This window comes from Anguilla rostrata, chromosome 12 (assembly GCF_018555375.3).
Source record: "Anguilla rostrata isolate EN2019 chromosome 12, ASM1855537v3, whole genome shotgun sequence".
Classification (NCBI taxonomy): domain Eukaryota; kingdom Metazoa; phylum Chordata; class Actinopteri; order Anguilliformes; family Anguillidae; genus Anguilla; species Anguilla rostrata.
Genome location: NC_057944.1, coordinates 315263 through 334508, shown reverse-complemented (window position 1 = coordinate 334508; position 19246 = coordinate 315263). Strand labels below are relative to the sequence as shown.

Sequence of the window (19246 nt, the reverse complement as noted above, 5' to 3'; positions counted from 1 at the left end):
TGCCCACTGCTCCTGAGTAACTAGGATGGGTGAAATGCAGAGGACAAATTACCCCATGATGTTCAATAAAGTATATCTTCTTCTATACTCCTAATCTGTATATTATTGCAAGTGCTGATTATTATTTTGCTCAAAGAGAGCTCCTGAGTGGCACAGCTCGTAAAGGCACTAACCATGAACACTAGCCAGTAGCCCCATTAAGAGAGACTAATAACACCGGAATTTATTTATCAGTATTATTTAGAATATTGTTTATCTTTAAATTTACATCTATTTTTACAATAAATTGTTTGTTTCTTATTATTACTACTTAATTATTATTTTTTCATTAGTCACCATCATTATTACTGCTATCATTGTTACTACTCTTGTTATTCTTATTGTTTTGCTAATCACAGAAAATAAGACTGCAAAGTGAACATGATAAAATACAGTATATACTTTGAACATGTATTTTACAATAGAAAGTAACAAAAATTAAAAAAATTATCTCAGATGTGAATACACACAATGAAATGCAACACAATATAATGCATATTTATATTAATAATATTTCCTTTATTATAAATCAGTAGAATAAACTTTTCACTCAATGGATATGCAAGAATTTTATTAAAGTGTGCTCTACAGTGCATTAGGGACATCGAAAATGATCTTGGGCAGAGTTGCACCTGGGCATTGGGTGAGTTTGTTCACCCCCTGCATATCAAAGACAGGGAGAAAGAACACTTAAATGGGGGGCAGAATAAAACATGAAATTGAGGTGAAGATTGAGAGATGGATTTCCAAACAGAGTACGGATGGGAAAAACCAGTTTAGCAGGTTTAAGGTGTCTGCCTGAGGAATTGTATAAAACCTTTGTCGTAAAAACTCCAAAATATGCACATTGGAATATGCTTAACAACATCGGTTTTTCGTCTGGTGTATATTACTTGTCTTTCCATAACTTTTTCGTGACATGAACAGTCCACCACATCTCGGAAAAACACGATATGAATATGTATCTCCTGACTCACAACAGAAAGCATATGGGCGGACGTGAAAGCAGACAAAAACAGCATTCAGATTTACCTGGAGACGTGGATTGCTAAATCTATGTCTAACGTTACTATCCTCCACATTATTCAGGCATTGAAAATGAGGAGAATATGGAGTTAGTGCGTTTTGAAATTGTAATTACATAATTAAAAACAATATGACCCAATAAATATTTAAACCTCCGGAATGTTAGGTGGCAGCAACGTGTTGTCATGCAACAAATTTTCATAAATCTTACAAAGAAGAAAAGACGACGCACGGCCGTGTAAAGATGGCGGCCCCCGTCCTGAGAGTGTCTACCCCTCGATGGGAAAGAATCGCCCGGCTCCTCGTTTGTTTGCTGGGTATTTTATTTTCAGTATATGCATTCCGTGTGGAAAGGGAAAAGGCGCGGGACCCCAGTTATCAGCCCTTGTGCGACGTGAGCAACTCTGTGAGCTGCTCTAAATTGGTCACCTCCAGGTATCTCTGTCAACGCTACATCTAACTAGCCAAGTAGCCTGTTAGCTGACGTTCGTTTTTTGCACTTCAGTAGACAGATGTCAGACAGATTGTAGCGATCCTGCTTGCCAGCACATCTGTGTCTTGCTAGTTGAGCCAAATTAGTTTTCATCTGCTTCTAAGCTAGCTTCAGATCAAGGGCTGAGTCACTTTCTCTTATTATATTATATTATATACAGGTTATTTTATTACGGGTAAGTGATGCTGTTAGTGTACTGGTATAATGTTGTATTTATGCCTTTTTTATTACTAGTCAAATTATTTTATGACATGTCAGAACATTTTGTCAGCATTACCCTGCTAGCTGTCTGGCTGGAGCGGGCAGCGGGGTATGGTAGCAAACTGTAGCTCCCATTAAAATGGGATGTTCTACAGCAAATTCATTTCCATAATCTCCCCATGTGCGCTTTTGGAGGCAACAGACGTTGCCGTTACTCACAAATTCAGTTGGTGACTTTGTTGCTGAACTCGATTATATGCTCTATGGTTTTCGTAGCTAGCTAACCTTCTCTTGCTTCCTTATTAATCATAGGGCTGTTATTTATGATGTGGAGAATTCACATTAATAGTGGTGGAAATTACGAATAACTTTCCCGATTCGAATCTGTTCGTTCTGTTCAGTACGAAGACCCCAGTCACTGACTAAAGGCTGCTTCATACTTTCCGCGTTCCGCGTCCGCGGACAGCTGCGGACTAGTACGGGTCGCGCGGATGCTCACCCGGGTCCATTCATATTACAACTGAGGGTCCGCGTCGCGTAATTCCCGATCTACACTCCATTACCACAGGGTGAATGCGATAATAAGAAAATTTTCCGTTACGCGGACCTATAAAACGCTATTCCAAAAGCAAAATTAGACATGCTATACATCGTTAGAAAGCTTATACCCTCACCTACTGAATAAATTAATTGTCAGTTAATCCAGACTGTACTAAAAAGGGCGACAACGCCGTAAACAACAGATGTGGTATTACGCACATCTATTTTTGGAAGGGACCGAGATGCTCTGATACCGACAACAGGGCAATAGTCCTCAATACCAATATCAAAAACCCCATTAGCCACAATTTTGTCTGGTCTGTTGCAGTGTATAAGATCGAGAGTAGATTTGCATGGGTGTTTCAAGTTTGGACAAGTTGGTTCTGTAACAATCTGAGTTAGGTTTACATCAGAACAGACCTCCTTAAATTTATCCGAAACGTATTTTAACCTGTCAAAATTGAAACCACCCATAGCAGTTAATTCAGAATCTGCAAAAGCAGAGATTGAATTACTAAAATTATCCACGGCACATTCAGCAGCAGAAGAAGGGCTATAGGTTCTGACTAAAATAAGCGAGTACCAAAATTAAGTTATGAAAGAACTGTTTGGGAATACGTGGTGTGGCTATTAAATAATGCAGACCTGCCAACCTGCACGCATTTTGTGTACCAACCACGCAACTCTTGGTCAAAATACGCAGGTACGAAATGCCAGCTGAAACTACGCAAATATATATATATATATATATATATATATATATATATATATATATATATATATATATATATATATAATTGTAATTTAATTACGGAAAACAACCAATTAATACAAAACAATTCCGTACATTTATTCGGTATTTAAACTACATCCCTTGGATTGAACCAGATGCTACGACCTTGTGCTTGTGGTTCTGTAACCGCTCCCCGACCCACTCAACATCCATTGATACGCAGCGGTACTTTATTATCCACCGAGGCGTAACGCTGCATTGCTGAGGTAAAATGGGAAGTGGGGAGTAATAATCAAGAAGAAAAATGTGACCGTAATGTTATATAAAACGGTAAAACATGTTTGGTTACTTTACGAGATGATGCATTTCAAGGGGTATATCCTAATGAGATTAATTTGTGTATATAGTTAGCCGTAGTAGTAGCTCGCATGCGATTTAGCCTCGTTACCAGACGTGTGAATAACTGATGGAGTAATTTAGCTGCAGTAACTCAAACGCCACGGAGACTCCCTGTTCAAACTTTGAATCGCGCACGCTCTGTTGGAGCAAAGTGACCATTGCAAAGATGTTTGACTATAGACTGCTAACGTAGCAAATAATTCAGTTAGAAAATAAGTCAGATGACGAGGATACTAACAAGGAGAGAGAGAGCAGCAGACCTACTAAAAAGAAGCGAGTCCATGCCCACGAGAAGTTCCTCGCGAAATATCAGGAGCAATGTGGCCGTGCCTCCGCCCCTCAAAACTTCCGCACCATACTATTTGCACGTTGTGCAATTATGATTTTGACATTAGCCACCAAGGAGCTTCAGGTAATAATTTGGCTAAACCTCTAGTTACAAAAGCCTACATTCCTAGATAATTTTTCAATTGAATACTATTTTTTTCATTAGGCCTATATGATGTGTGCCTATATAAGCTGATTCAATTATTTAATTATTAAATAAAAATGGAAATCATGAACAGAAACTTGGTTTTATTCACAATCGACAGTGTTTTACATCGCAACATAAGCTTTTTTTTTTACATTACAACATAAGTTTCTGTAAATACTTGAAAATGAAAACATGTTACAATATACAAAATAAATTATTTCCATTTTTATTAAATAAGTGAATGCAATTCACTTATGGTTATCAGTTTGTATAGGCACACATATCATATAATGAAATATTAATAAAGAAAAAATTGTTTTAAGCAGGTGTACTTGAAAGTATGTCATAATATAGCCCAGTGCAGTGCAAGTCATATTTTAGAATCAGGTCAAGTTATACAATTTTGCCTGATCACTTTAACAGTCAAAACTAGAATTATGAAGAAAGGCTTGTGTGTGCGTGCAAAGCGAAGTGGTGCGAAAGCATGTGAACTAAGCGCTACACTGATTATTGTGGTACTCAAAATATTTTCCTAAGGTTGGCAGGTCTGAATAATGAGACTAATGCTGTAATTCAATTTTAATGAAGAAAATTTACATTTCTATTCCTTTCCCCTTCAATATATTCCCCTTCTGCAACTACACACCACTGCATTCTGGACTTCCACTGATCAAAGCAGTGCAGTAGGCCTTCTTCCGTTAGTTGTGTCAGAAGCTCCGTCATTTTCTTCTTCACTTTTGGAGCAGACTCAAAACGGGTTCTGTTGAGTGCAGACTTGATTTTAGGGAAAAGAAAAAAGTTGCATGGTGCTAGACCAGGTAAATAGGGAAAACCCCATAATGGCTGACAGTGTGGCAAAATGCGATGGTTGGGTTATTTAGCAATATAGGTAGCGTAGGAGCCATTTATGTTTATTGTTGGCATGTCATATCAGGGATTCCCCCAGAAAAGTTGTTAGGCCCGGTGGCAGGTATCTTTTGACAGGGCCCGACGCGGGCCGGCGGCCAAGTGTCTTTTGATGGGGCCCGGCGTGGGCCAGCAACAGACTGATGGCAGCATTAAGGAGGGCCCTGTAGTTTCTGTGATAACAGAACCACGGACGGAATCGCAGAATTTAGAATTTAATAAAGCTATAACACAGATTCCATGGGGCACTACATTAAGTCAGTGCTAAAAGCTGACTGGAGATTTGAAAATATGACTACGTAATGTGAATGTGGTTATAAATAAGTCATTTATTCAACACACATTTTAAAAAATGAACAACTATTTACAGCATAGCAGAGTCTTACAAAGAATCTGACAACAATGTACAGTCTTGGAATGCTGTGTTTTCAACAACAACAAAAGAAATTAAATTAAAATAAATAAAATCAAAGTTTTTGCACTCTACAAAAAACTTGGAAAAAAGTCCTGATTGGCTACCGAATCTTACAACAAGCCTTGGAATGCTGGGCACATTTAAACATTTAAAAAACCGTCTAAGGTTTTTTTGGCTTTTACAGTAGGCTACTTTTCCTCCTTGACATTATCGCTAAATGTCACAAAGGAAGTATCTGGGTTACTGACTGTTTGGCTAGCTAGCTAAGTTAGCTAAATGACCACGTTTTCATAAAATTTTTCCCGATCGTGATAACTGCCTGACCTGTTTACATTTTGGACAGATGTGGCTCCTGAGTAAATCTATCGTTGTTTCCGCCGCCACACTTCAGACACAAGCAATATCGAAAAAAAGTCTTCTTACCGTGAAGAGTGCCTGACCCTCAACCGTAGCGTTTTTTCCCCAAAGACGGCATTTCTAGATATAGCCTAACTTTGCTGCTGTGTTAACACATTTCTTTGCCGGTCAGGCACTCTTCACCGTAATTTTTCCGATATTGCTTGTGTCGAAAGTACTGGGACGGAAACAACGATGGATTTACTCTGTAGACACATCTGTCCAAAATGTAAACAAGTCAGGCAGTTTTCACGGTAGGGAAAATTTTTATGACAACGTTGTCGTGCACATCAATGTCATCAAGCTAACGTTATTAGTAAACGTGAAGTCGTTATTTCGTTGGCTTTTAATAAGTCACGTAATGTTACAATATATTGAACGTTACATTCTAGCTACTAGTTTAACGTTACCTACACACTGCTTAAGTTAATATAAAAAGAATGTAGGCTACTTACCGACGAGATGAAGTGATAACGCATTTTGTAACGAGGTTAGTTAGCCTACTGAATAAGAAATGGTGGCTTGCTATGTAACGTTAGCTTGTGATAGTTGGAAGCGTGTTGAATGCAGAGACTGTAAAAAGGTTGAATGTCACTACGCAAAATGAGGGTAAAGAACACTGATCTCAGACCTGCTGTTTTCCTATTGCGTTCACGTTTTAACCAACAGATGTCGCTGGTGAGCTTTTCAACCACCCTGCCCCACTGTAACTGTAGTTTAAAAACTTGATGAATTGAAATGAATATTTACCTGGTCATGGGCAACAGATACAGAATGTGTTGATGGGAACTGAATCTTCCTCCCAGCAACAGGTTGTTAGACCATAAGAAACAACTCATGGACCGTCTGTTAGAGCTCATGACGTTACTCATCCAACTCAATACTCTCTTCAAAGGCAAAATGCACAGATTCATGCAAAAATTGTGCTGGGGCATGTTCGCACTATACCCCCTGTACTGAATGATGGTAACCAAGGTGATATCTGTAACATAATTCAGAGGCAAAATTACATCACTGCTCTTCTGACTCAACAAAATCTCTCTTCTACTTTACCACCAAGAGACATTCCTGTTTATGATGGTGATCCTTTGCAGTATGAAGTTTTCATCAGGGCATTTGAGAGAGGAGTGGAAAGAAACGCTGATGACCACAGTGACTGCTTGCATTTTCTAGAGAAATGCACAAGAGGGCATCCAAAAGACTTAGTCCGCAGCTGCTAACATTTGCCTCCAGCCCGGGGCTATCAAAAAGCAAAAGCCCTGCTTAAAGAACATTTTGGTCATGAATACAAGATTGCCACTGCATATATGGACAAAGCATTTTCCTGGTCAGTGATCAAATCAGAGGATGTGAAAGCATTGTGTTCTCACTGTTCCTTAGAGGTTGTTGCAGTACAATGGAACATCTCACCTATATGGAGGAAATTAATGTTGCTTCCAATATGAAAACCATCCTTCTGAAACTGCCTTACAAGCTCAGAGACAAGTGGAGGAATAGGGCATGTCAGCTACAAGAGCAGTGTGGACATCAAGCTAGATTTTTTGACCTGGTAGACTTCATAGAGAGACAGTTGAGGATACTGTCAGATCCACTTTTTGGAAACATTCAGGATGCAAAGCCAATTGCAACTGTCAACAGCTCTACTTTTGCTAAAGCAAGAGAAAAATCAAGACCAAGAGGAAGCTGTTTTGCAACAACTGTAACACCTGTAGAAACACCAGTGCAAGAAAAGATGACAAGAAACGGAATGAAAAGAAATGTATCTACCACCAATTCTCAAAGTTCTTGTTTGTTCTGTAATAAGAGTGGTCACACATTGGGGCGGTGTCCACAAATCAGGAAGAAAATGCACAGAGAAAGATTTGATTTCCTAAAGGAGAAGGGAGTCTCTTTTGGATGTTTGAAAATAGGACACATGAGCAAAGACAGAAAGAATTGTCTGACTTGTGGAGTGTGCAACCAAAATCATCCTGAAATCCTTCACACTGAACAAAAGGACAAAGAAAAGAAACCAGAACATACAGAACAGAATGAGAAACCAGTTTGGAGTAATACTGTTCTCTCACCTCATACATGTGGGCATATTGGGGCCGGTGATAACTGCATCTTCTCCACTGTACCAGTACAAGTAAAGAGCCACAAGGGGGACACAGTGTTGCAAACATGCAAATTTTTGTATCATGGAAGTTCATCTACCTTTTGCACAGAAAGCTTGATATCTCAGGTTTGGAAATATCTAGTCTAGACAAAGATGATTTAATTCAACTATCTGATGTGATCACACACAAGACCATGCCTGTTTCCCAGCTCAACATTCCCAAACAAGAAGACCTGACACAGTGGCCTTACTTGAAGGATATCAAGATTCATGGAATAGACTCTGGTATTGACCTACTCATTGGAAAAAATGCTTCAAAGGTACTGGAACCTTAGGAGCTGGTCAACAGCCAAGGAGATGGACCATACGCTGTGAGGACCCTACTGGGGTGGGTCATCTATGGTCCCCAGAGAGGAGACAATGACATCAGGGATGAAATTGGCTGCCCTGCTGCTGCTGTCAATCAAATATCCATAGTAAACCTAGAGGAGCTACTGGTAAAACAGTACAATCATGACTTCAGTGAAAGAGCCAGCATGGAAACAGAGGAAATGTCCAGAGAAGATGTAAAATTCTAGGATATTGTGAATCACTCAGCAAAGATGACAGATGGACACTACTGCCTTGACTTTCCTTTCAAACAAGAAAATCCCAGCATGCCAAATAACCGCTGCATTGCAGAGCAGCGCATCCAGAGCCTGAAACACAAGTTTGGCAAGAATGAGAAATTATATTATGAATATACAACTTTACTCACAGAAATAATTGACAACGGTTATGTTGAAATGGTACCAGTGGACCAGCTGAATCGAAGTGATGGAGAACTCTGGTACATCCCACACCACGGGGTGTATCACTCAAAGAAAGGAACCTTAAGAGTGGCTTTTGACTGTGGTGCAGTCTTCAAAGGAACATTGCTTAACTGCCAACTGCTGCAGGGTCCAGACCTTACCAACTTACTCATTGGAGTTCTCATCAAATTCAGACAAGGACCAGTTGCTTTGACATCACAGCAATGTTTCATCAGGTCAAAGTATCAGAAAAGCATATTGACTATCTGCGATTCCTGTGGTGGCCCGATGGTGATGTACAGCAAGATCTTGTTGAATACTGGATGAATGTACATCTTTTTGGAGCCATGTCCTCACCAAGTTGCGCAAACTTTAAGGAAGACTGCTGACGACAACAAAGCTCACTTTCCAGCAGAGGTGACAAACACAGTAAAGAACAACTTCTATGTAGATGATTGTTTGAAATCCATGTCTTTGGAACAGGAAGCACTTCAAATGGTAAGAGACCTGACTGCTCTCTGCCAAAAGGGAGGATTCATGCTGTCAAAGTGGATCAGAAACAGTCGTGCTGTATTGGAATCCATTCCACAAGAAAACAGAACCAAAGAGACTAAGGAGTTTAACTTGGACAAAGACAATCTGCCAATGGAAAGAGCACTGGGTTTGCACTGGTGCGTTGAAACAGATGTGTTCAAGTTCAGAATTGCTGCACAGGAACGACCATACCCAAGACGTGGCATCTTGTCCATGGTCGGCTCTATATACGACTCCTTAGGATTTATCGCACCATTTACTCCGCCAGCAAAACTGATTATGCAGGAGCTCTGTAAGAAAAACCTTGGATGGGACAAAAACATACCTTAAACGTTCTTTCAGTAGTGGACAGGATGGCTAGCAGATCTCAACAAGATGGCGGAGTTTAACGTGGACCGGTGCATGAAGCTCACAAGCTTTGGTCAAATCAGATATGCACAGCTGCACCACTTTTCGGACGCCAGCGAAAGAGGCTATGGTACTGTTTCATATCTATGACTGGAAAATGATAAATAAAGAAGTGCATGTTGCATTCATAATAGGAAAATCCAGTGGCATCATTAAAACAAATAACGATTCCCAGAATGGAGCTTACAGCTGCAGTCCTAGCTGTCAGAGTTGACACAATGCTGTGAAAAGAATTACAGCTTCAACTGGACAAATCCATCTTCTGGACCGATAGCACAACAGTGCTTAAGTACATCAACTATTTCTCATCATGGAGGAATCTGAAGACTGCTGTAGCTTGGCTTCTTAAAGTAAAATCAACACTCTTGCAGTTGACTCAAAGGAGAAAGGGCATTCATACTGCTGTGAGTAGCTTTGGAAATGATCCTGGAAAACTAAAGGAGAAGGTTGATAAAGAGATGTAAGTCTTTAAAGCAAAACTATGTGGACAGTGTTTATTTCCTGAAGATCTCTTTTGGAAATGGTGGACACAGGAATACTTGCCTCTAATCCAAGAACGACAACGGTGGTCAAAGGTGAAAAGAAGCTTTAAGCTTTGATCCAGGTGACATAGTTGTGGTGGTTGATTCCACTGCCACGAGGCTCCTGGTTAATGGGCAGAATACTGGTGGACCAAATCAGATGCACACGGTCTTGTGCGACTTCAGTTCGACTTCAGACAAAGAGCAACATCTTGGAAAGACCAATAACAAAGTTATGTCTGCTCTAAGAAGCTGAGACCTAAGGACAGCAAGGACTGGTGGTAAAGATCAGATCCCATCAGGTGCCATGTTCTGGAACCTCTGGCCCTAAAAATAAAAAAGAAGATTGAAGAATCACAAAAGAAGATTAAATGCCAACACATAGTACATACCTTTTTGAAAATGTGTTAATATAAAAAAGGGTGTAATGTGTAATGTCTATAGCTCCTTTTATTATTTATTGGTAAATGTTTTGTTATATACTTAAGGCAATTAGGGGCCGGTGTGTAGGAGCCATTTATGTTTGTTGTTGGCATGTCATTATTTTGTTTAGATATATTGCACAGTATTATTTTTGGACACTTGGTGGCAGTGATTAGATGCACAGGGTTGTATTTTAAGGGCAAAGGTAACAAGAAATAGTAGCACAAGAAATGGAAGGCACAGGAAGGGGGAGCACAAACAGTTCTCACCAGACCAACTACTAACCAACACCAGATCAACTACTAACCAACACGCTACAGCTTGGAACAATAGAATTGGAAACAAACCGGGTACGTTCATCTTTTTATACAACTGCTTGCTACCTCAATAAACAACAAACTAAACCGCAAATAACGACTAGAAAATCTATTGTTCCAAGCTGTAGCGTGTTGGTTAGTAGTTGAGTAGTAGCTTGGTTAGTAGCTCCTACAGGTAGTGTTATTTAACATGCAGCAACTTATAGTAACATCGGTACATAAATTAACATAGACATTAAGTGATATTATATTCATTAATTTGCGTTGTTTTTGTTAACGCGTTATTTTTATAATTAATTAATTAATCAAAATTAATGCGTTAATTTGACAGCCGTAATATATATATATATAAATATATTTATATATATATGATATTAAATTAAATATATATATATTAACACCATCTTCAAGTGGAGTGAATTCAAAATAACTCCACACGTTGCTTTTACTCCTTTCTTTTCCAGCCATCTATAAAAAAATTAATTTAAAAAAATCAGTTTTCCAGTTTAAAACATGTATTTTTATGAATATTATTATTGTTGTTGTTATTAATTTGTTATTATTATTTCTTAGTATCTATTCTCAGTAAATTAATTATATTTTCTTATTTTATTCCTACTACATGATCTCAAAGAGTAAGACTTTATCTAGCGAGCTTCCCTGTGTACACACTCACCGGCCACTTTTTTAGGTACACCTGTTCAACTGCTCGTTAACGCAAATATTTAATTAGCACATATCTCGTGGCATGATTGTCGGTGCCAGACCGGCTGGTTTGAGTATTTCAGAAACTGCTGATCTACTGGGATTTTCATTCACAACCATCTCTAGGGTTTACAGAGAATGATCCGAAGAAGAGAAAATATCCAGTGAGCGGCAGTTCTCTGGGCAAAAATGCCTTGCTGATGGCAGAGGTCAGAGGAAAATGGCCAGACTAGTTCAAGCTGATAGAAAGGCAACAATAACTCAAATAACCACTCATTACAACGAGGTATGCAGAAGAGCGTCTCTGAACGCACAGCGTCGAACCTTGAAGCAGTTCTGCAGGCAAAAGTAGGTCCAACCCGGCACTAGGAAGGTGCACCTAATAAAGTGGCCGGTGAGTGTACGTGAATTCAGTGAGGGCCATAATGTTTTCAACAAAACCATTTTTTCTTGATTTAGCTCTAATTTTAGATTTGTAATTAAACAATTCATATGTGGTTAATGTTCAGCTTCTGAGCTATTATTAAAGGGTATATAAATTCATTGTGGTTTCACCATGTACACCAGCACTTTTTATACCTATAAGAGCTTTCAGTATCTAGTCTTGATTGTAGGCTTTCGATTGCCTTTGGAGCCTGTTATCGGCGTTTTTTTTGTACAGTGACCAATGAAATTCATGGAAGTCTCTCGCATTCGGAGAAGCGGATCGATCTCGGTCGCACTGGCTGGTGGAGAGAGCACACGCATCTGGGCTGTGTTTAACAGTTAGCCCAGGTGCTTAAAAGAGTGCCGCTCTTCACAGCTCGGGGCCGAGACTAGGAGTGCACAATGAGAGCGAGTTTCAGTTTTGTTTGTGCGGTCTCTCTCTCTCTCTCTCTCTCTCTATGTGGCCACTAACGGTCTTCTTCTGGAACTGCCACGTCTCCTTCCCAGGGGTGTCACACCGGCATGAGGCAAAGTCATAAAACATAAAAGAGCCAACACTATTTTTACTGTCATTACAGGTGGGGTACGGGATTTGGACTACTAGGCGCAATTTTTGGTGAAAATGGTGCAATGAACCAGCCAAACAGCGTCTATGGACTTATATTTTATCTGTTTCAGCTGTTACTGGGTAAGTATGTTAAAAAGAGGTTAAAAGTGGGTTAGCGTTTGGGATGGTTAAAAAAAATGTGACAAAACAACTTAGCTGTCCATAAATTCACCATAATCTGTGGTATGTGGATGTTTATTTTTTATTTTAAATAGTTTATGGCAGAATTTTGTGTTCTAATGCCTGCGAGTCCCCTTCCCTATGCTGGGCTCTCAGTCTGACCCTTCCCTATGCTGTGTCAGTCTGACCCTTCCCCATGGTGTGCTCTCGGTCTGACCCTTCCCCATGCTGTGTCAGTCTGACCCTTCCCTATGGTGTGCTCTCGGTCTGACCCTTCCCCATGCTGTGTCAGTCTGACCCTTCCCTATGGTGTGCTCTCGGTCTGACCCTTCCCCATGCTGTGTCAGTCTGACCCTTCCCTGTGCTGTGCTCTCAGTCTGACCCTTCCCCGTGCTGTTCTCTCAGTCTGACCCTTCCTCGTGCTGTGCTCTCAGTCTGACCCTTCCCTATGCTGTGCTCTCAGTCTGGCCCTTCCCTATGCTATGCTCTCAGTCTGGCCCTTCCCTATGCTGTGCTCTCAGTCTGACCCTTCCCCATGCTGTTCTCTCAGTCTGACCCTTCCCCATGCTGTGCTCTCAGTCTGACCCTTCCCTATGCTGTGCTCTCAGTCTGACCCTTCCCCATGCTGTGCTCTCAGTATGACCCTTCCCTATGCTGTGCTCTCAGTCTGACCCTTCCCCATGCTGTTCTCTCAGTCTGACCCTTCCCCATGCTGTTCTCTCAGTCTGACCCTTCCCCATGCTGTGCTCTCAGTATGACCCTTCCCCATGCTGTGCTCTCAGTATGACCCTTCCCTATGCTGTGCTCTCAGTCTGACCCTTCCCCATGCTGTTCTCTCAGTCTGACCCTTCCCTATGCTGTGCTCTCAGTCTGACCCTTCCCTATGCTGTGCTCTCAGTATGACCCTTCCCTATGCTGTGCTCTCAGTCTGACCCTTCCCCATGCTGTTCTCTCAGTCTGACCCTTCCCTATGCTGTGCTCTCAGTCTGACCCTTCCCCATGCTGTGCTCTCAGTCTGACCCTTCCCTATGCTGTGCTCTCAGTATGACCCTTCCCCCTGTCTGTAGGCCTCACTGTCAGTGCAATGGCTGCATTGACCCTCATGGCGACGTCCATTGTGTCAGTCATGGGCTCATTATATCTGAGCTACATCTTGTACTTTGTGCTGAAGGACGTCTGCATCATCGGCATCTCCACGTGTGTGCTGAACTTCATTCTGTTTATGCTCAACTACAAGCGACTGGTTTACTTGAATGAGGCCTGGAAGCAGAAGCTTCAAACTAAGGAGGACTAAAACAAAACACTTCAGAAAAAAGAGAAGACCTCTGAACATTTTTCAAATGTCAGATGGAAACCTTGCTTCCATTGTTTATATGATGTAAAAAAGAAAGAAAACCAAAGAAGGTAAATGCAAAATGTGAACCTCCTTTCTGGGGCAAATATTGTTAGAACAGTGAAAAGGACTGTGGTAAGGACAGGTCATTTTTGTGCTTTATTTGGAAAGAGGATACTTAAACTATAATATCCTTTCCTGAGGAGCACGAAAAGCACGAAAAACACAAAACTGCTGAACTCTCTTCCGCATCTTTAAGAATATCTCAGTCTCTGGAGGAAAACAAACATTAAAACTGGACTTCTGAATAAATGGAGGAAATATCAGTCAGTTTTGTGTGTGTGTTGGAGCTGTACTGAGTGCCTAAAAGTCCAGAGTTATGGGGCAAAGACATAAATGCCTAATCAAAAAACTTGCAGAGTTCAAGGATGAGATTCCATGCAAATAACTGACATATTATGAATTTTATGTTTACCATACAATGATGAGCAGCATTTATTTGATTTGTAGGTGTTTAAATAGAGGGGGGGGGTAGCTTTGGCACGTGTCTGTGTAGTTGGTGTGGCAGCCTAATTTCTGCTGTCCATCTGTGGAGTTATTTGCAGTCGGGGACAGATTATTCTGAGAAATTTACATTCTATACCTTTCACTGGCAGCATTTTTTTCCTTTTTCTTACCACCCACCCAGAATATTTTTAGAAATGTCTTTTACGCAGCTAGGACACCAGTATGGCATATCTTTCGTTCTATTTTTCTTTAAGAGTATGCATAAGGGTATTCCTGGTAACATGGCAGAAGTGAACCATAGGTTGTGTTCCTCAGAAACCAAGATAATGTATAGGTCTTATAGATGCTGAAATTTCGAGGACTTGTGCCTAGGCTGCGTTGGCTTCACAGCTGGTTAGTAAATGGAGGTGTTCTTTAACCAGTAGAATCCTGATGTTATTGTGTAGGTGTCCTATTCGGATTGATATGGGGTTTTTTTCCAAGTATGTTATATGGTCATTGCGAGTACATTCTTTTTGTCCTATCGAACATGCACGGGCTGTTTTTCAATACAGGCATGTAGTATACCTGCAACTAAACAAAATATTTATTTAAGGTTTTGTATTTTTCTGAGGGTGGTAATTTCACTTTATAATTGTATGTTTTATTGTCAATGCTGGCCCAATGTTCTGTGTGATTTTTGTTATCAAGTGTGTCGTTAAAATTTGTACATCAGTAGTTTTCGTGTGGCACAATGGTAATGGCTTCCCACAAGGTTGTGTTATGAAATGGTGTTTGTTTTCTGTATTGCAGCTCAATGTCAGTGTATTCCAGTTTTTCAGCTCCGCAACAAGGTCTATGATTTATGATTGAAAGCTGTTTTATACTGCTGTGGAGTACATGTAAAAATGGGTCTGCATAGGGGTTGTGCAGAATGTGTGGCATGTGCGAAGGTTGCTGACCGTGTCTGCATTGATGATTTAAAAACACATAGTTAACAATCAAAGCCTGCATACACCGCACAGATGATGATTGGTTGGCTACTGCCAAACATCACTCCACGGGGTCAAGTGTGGTAACTCGTAAATACTAAGGAATTTCAAACAGGCAACCTGTACCTGTACAACATGCCGCACAGGTATTAATTTTGCACACAAGTCAAATCACGTCCTGAAACTGTCCTGAAGTACACAACAGCCCTTGCAAGTGCCTAGAATGGTGAGGTTTCAGGAAATTCATCAAGGCTGACCATTGTGATCTGATCATTCGGGGCCAAAAGGCATGCAGAAGCAGAAGTCATGTTGTGTGTCGGTGTGTGTAGGTCTGGGGAGGAGTTGAGGTAAATGACAGTTTGTCATGGAATGGTAAACACCTGGTACGCTTTGCGTACATTTATGATCCTGTTTTTATATTAAGAAATGAGAAAACATCAGGCCCCAGCCTTTTCTTGTAAATATTTAGTTTTTGTATTGTGAGGACTACTGGCTGCCAGCCTTTGGCCTAAGTGTGAGGTTCTGTGAGGTCACTGAAACGCAGTTGGTTTCAAAGAATGAGGTTTGTGTGAGTCATGTGAGACAGACTGTAAATGAGTCCTGCACAGCATGGCAACTGAACTGTCATCATAAGAGTAACTCAGAAGGCAAAGCACATCAGGCTGGATGGAGCATGTTCTTGCATTCCACGCTTTGAGAATCTTCCAGAAAAACATGAAGGACTCATACTCTCACTGGCTTCCCACCTGCGAACATTGCCAATTGTGTTTGTAGGAATGTCTGACCAAGTCCGAAGTACCACTGCCAGGGATTGAACCCGGGTCGTTGCGGTGGTAGGCGAGTGCTTATACCTCTACACTACCCAGACGGCCCCATTTCAGTATTTCAAAGTAAAGTGGCACATGCTACGTTGTAGCTGGCCTTGGTTTTTATAGCAGAGCAATGATCAAATAGTTAATATGTAGGGTGCTGGCAGTGATAAATAAGATGAGTTTATTAGGGATGCACAGTATTGGAATTTATGGGGTTGATATCAATATCTAATATTTAGCTGGCCATATTGACTGATGTGGATACCTCATTATAGCGCAAATGCAAACCGCAGCCAAGTTTCCACATCCATGAGGTAGATAAACACAGCTTACGTCAACTTACGGAGGAAAAATGTAACACATTTTATTTGTGTGACAAAATATTTGAATTTGCTAAATAATGGAAGCGAATAATTGAAAGAGCATGAGTCTACAGAGCCACAGAGTCTTTTTGTAGCTTTGCCTGAGTTTGGCTGGTAAAAATAACAAATGAAGAATAATAAGTTCAGATGACTTATGAGCACCAAATTTTCACCTAATTCAACAGCATTAGCGGCTCGTCAAATGGATGACCTGTGTTGCATATGAATCTTGCTTCATCCTATCAGTCCAGCATATTGCCCAATACTAGCTTATTGGCCAATGCCTGCAATATAATTTTGCATCCCTAGTGTTTACTTGATTCTTTATGATGGATGTATGCCTCTGTGGTTTGAAGTCAAGAGTGAAATGCTTTAGTATATGCACAATACTAGATTATATGCATTACTGTAATATTGTACTTTGAAAGGGGTGCTTTTGTGATTGCCGGTAGCAAAAGTGTGTTCTTGTGTGGGAGAGAGCGAAAGATAGAGATTTTTTTTTTACTTTAAGCCAAGTAACCCCCAAATACAATAGTGAACTTTCCAGAAATTAATGAGTGGATTATTAATATTATACAATACAGCCTGGAGTTTTGTTAAGATTTGCCTTTACAGGATGCAAATGAACTGTATGTAGTTAGCATACATGACATCATTTCTGAGTCCCAGGTTTTGATGTGCAGTGCCTGAGTCAATGAAACCTATAACAGTGCCTTGTGTTGAAATGTTTGGCCTGTTTGAGCTGTTATGAGTTAAGTGTTAAGGAACAAAATGCATTCCTGTTTGTCTTTTTCAAGAAAACCTGATTATTATTATGTTTGGGTGGGGGGGTTTAAGACGTATTTAAGGTGGTGTGCAACAATCACCTGTGCATTTGTATATTGTTCTTTGTTCTTTTTAACTTGGAATGCACAGGTTTGTTTATTGAACACCATTTTTCTGTAACGCCTGTGGCAGTAGGGGACAGAATAGCCATCAGATTTGCTGTCATGATAAAATGATTTTAAATTATTGCAACAGGACAGTGACTCTTGCAGTGGGTTTGATGCCATGATCCTACTCAACGATTAATATCTGGAAGTGTACGTCTGTCTAAATGTTTAACGGGTGAAACCTGAAGGTCATGTTAAACCATTTTTATGGAAAGTGAAGGCCTCCATTTTATACAAAAGGGACCTGCATGTTATGGCAATGTATGATACCCTGTGTAGATTAACACCTTAGACTGTTTGTAGAGAAAATGTAAAGGATGGGAGGATGAGGATACGGTATATATGTGAGCATCACAAAGCTGTTTGTGGAAGAGTTGTTCTTGGGTAAAAATATTCAGAATTTGCCAAATGTGCATTCTTGAAATGTTGCATCTTAAATGACAGTTGTTTCAGTTGCATCTTAAATGACAGTTGTGCATTAAAGCAAAGCAAAAAAACAATAGCAGGTGTTCCTAGCTACAGAAGCACCTCCTCAGATACAGAAGCACCCCATCAGATACAGAAACAGCCCCTCAGCTACGGAAACACACCCTCAGCTACAGAAACACACCCTCCACTACAGAAACATGCCCTCAGCTACAGAAACACCCCCTCAGTTACAGGAACACCCCCTCAGATACGGAAACACACACTCAGATACACAAACCACCCTCAGCTACAGAAACAGCCCCTCAGCTACAGAAACACCCCCTCAGATACGGAAACACACACTCAGATACACAAACCACCCTCAGCTACAGAAACAGCCCCTCAGCTACAGAAACACACTCTCAGCTACACAAACACCCCCTCAGATACACAAACCACCCTCAGCTACAGAAACAGCCCCTCAGCTACAGAAACATACTCTCAGCTACAGAAACACACTCTCAGCTACAGAAACACCCCCTCAGATACAGAAACACACACTCAGATACACAAACACCCCCTCAGATACACAAACTCACCCTCAGCTACAGAAACACACACTCAGATACACAAACACCCCCTCAGATACACAAACTCACCCTCAGCTACAGAAACATGCCCTCAGCTACAGAAGCACCCTCTCAGATACAGAAACACACTCAGATACACAGACACACCCTCAGCTACACAAACACACCCTCAGCTACAGAAACACTTCCTCAGCTACAGTAACACCCCTCAGCTACAGAAACACACCCTCAGATACAGAAGCACCCCATCAGATACAGAACCACCCCTCAGCTACAGAAACACCCCCTCAGCTACAGAAACATCCCCTCAGATACAGTAACACCCCCTCAGATACAGAAACACACACTCAGATACAGAAACGCACCCTCAGCTACAGAAACGCACCCTCAGATTCAGCAACACACCCTCACATACTGGCCATGACTCATGAGATAGGCCTAATAACTTCTGAGTCGCAGGTGTCAGTATTTCAGTTGTGTCACTGTTTTCTGGAAATGGTCTATTAAAATTCTTCCATGTAAATGACTACTCTGTGTTGCTCTTCCTTATCTCCTGAGAAGCAGGAAAGTTTCCAAGATTTGTGGGATGGGTTTTACTGTCATTTTAGTGCACCTGAATGCACAAATTTCCTGCTTTGGAATGTTATGTTTCAGTCAATGCAGGGTACAGCGTAATTTAATTTGAAAGAACTTCAAATTGAACATGGATCTGTACTGAGCAACATATTAAGTGGACATTTTAGAAACATTTATACTAA

At 40.7% G+C, this 19246-nt stretch overlaps 1 protein-coding gene across 1 annotated transcript; it reads left to right on the top strand.

Moving 5' to 3' along the window:
* Positions 1 to 1188: 1188 nt before the first annotated feature.
* LOC135235785 (vitamin K epoxide reductase complex subunit 1-like protein 1) lies at positions 1189 to 19014 on the top strand. Its single transcript, XM_064301628.1, has 3 exons — positions 1189 to 1500; positions 12425 to 12534; positions 13641 to 19014. The coding sequence occupies exons 1-3, from the start codon at positions 1310 to 1312 to the stop codon at positions 13865 to 13867; spliced, it is 528 nt and encodes a 175-aa protein (XP_064157698.1). The 5' UTR covers positions 1189 to 1309; the 3' UTR covers positions 13868 to 19014.
* Positions 19015 to 19246: the final 232 nt, after the last annotated feature.

Coding starts and splice junctions, on each gene's coding strand:
- LOC135235785 (XM_064301628.1), top strand. CDS start 1,310: ATGGCGGCCCCCGTCCTGAGAGTGTCTACCCCTCGATGGGAAAGAATC. Junction 1,501..12,424: donor TCTAAATTGGTCACCTCCAG/GTATCTCTGTCA, acceptor CTGTCATTACAG/GTGGGGTACGGGATTTGGAC. Junction 12,535..13,640: donor TCTGTTTCAGCTGTTACTGG/GTAAGTATGTTA, acceptor CCCTGTCTGTAG/GCCTCACTGTCAGTGCAATG.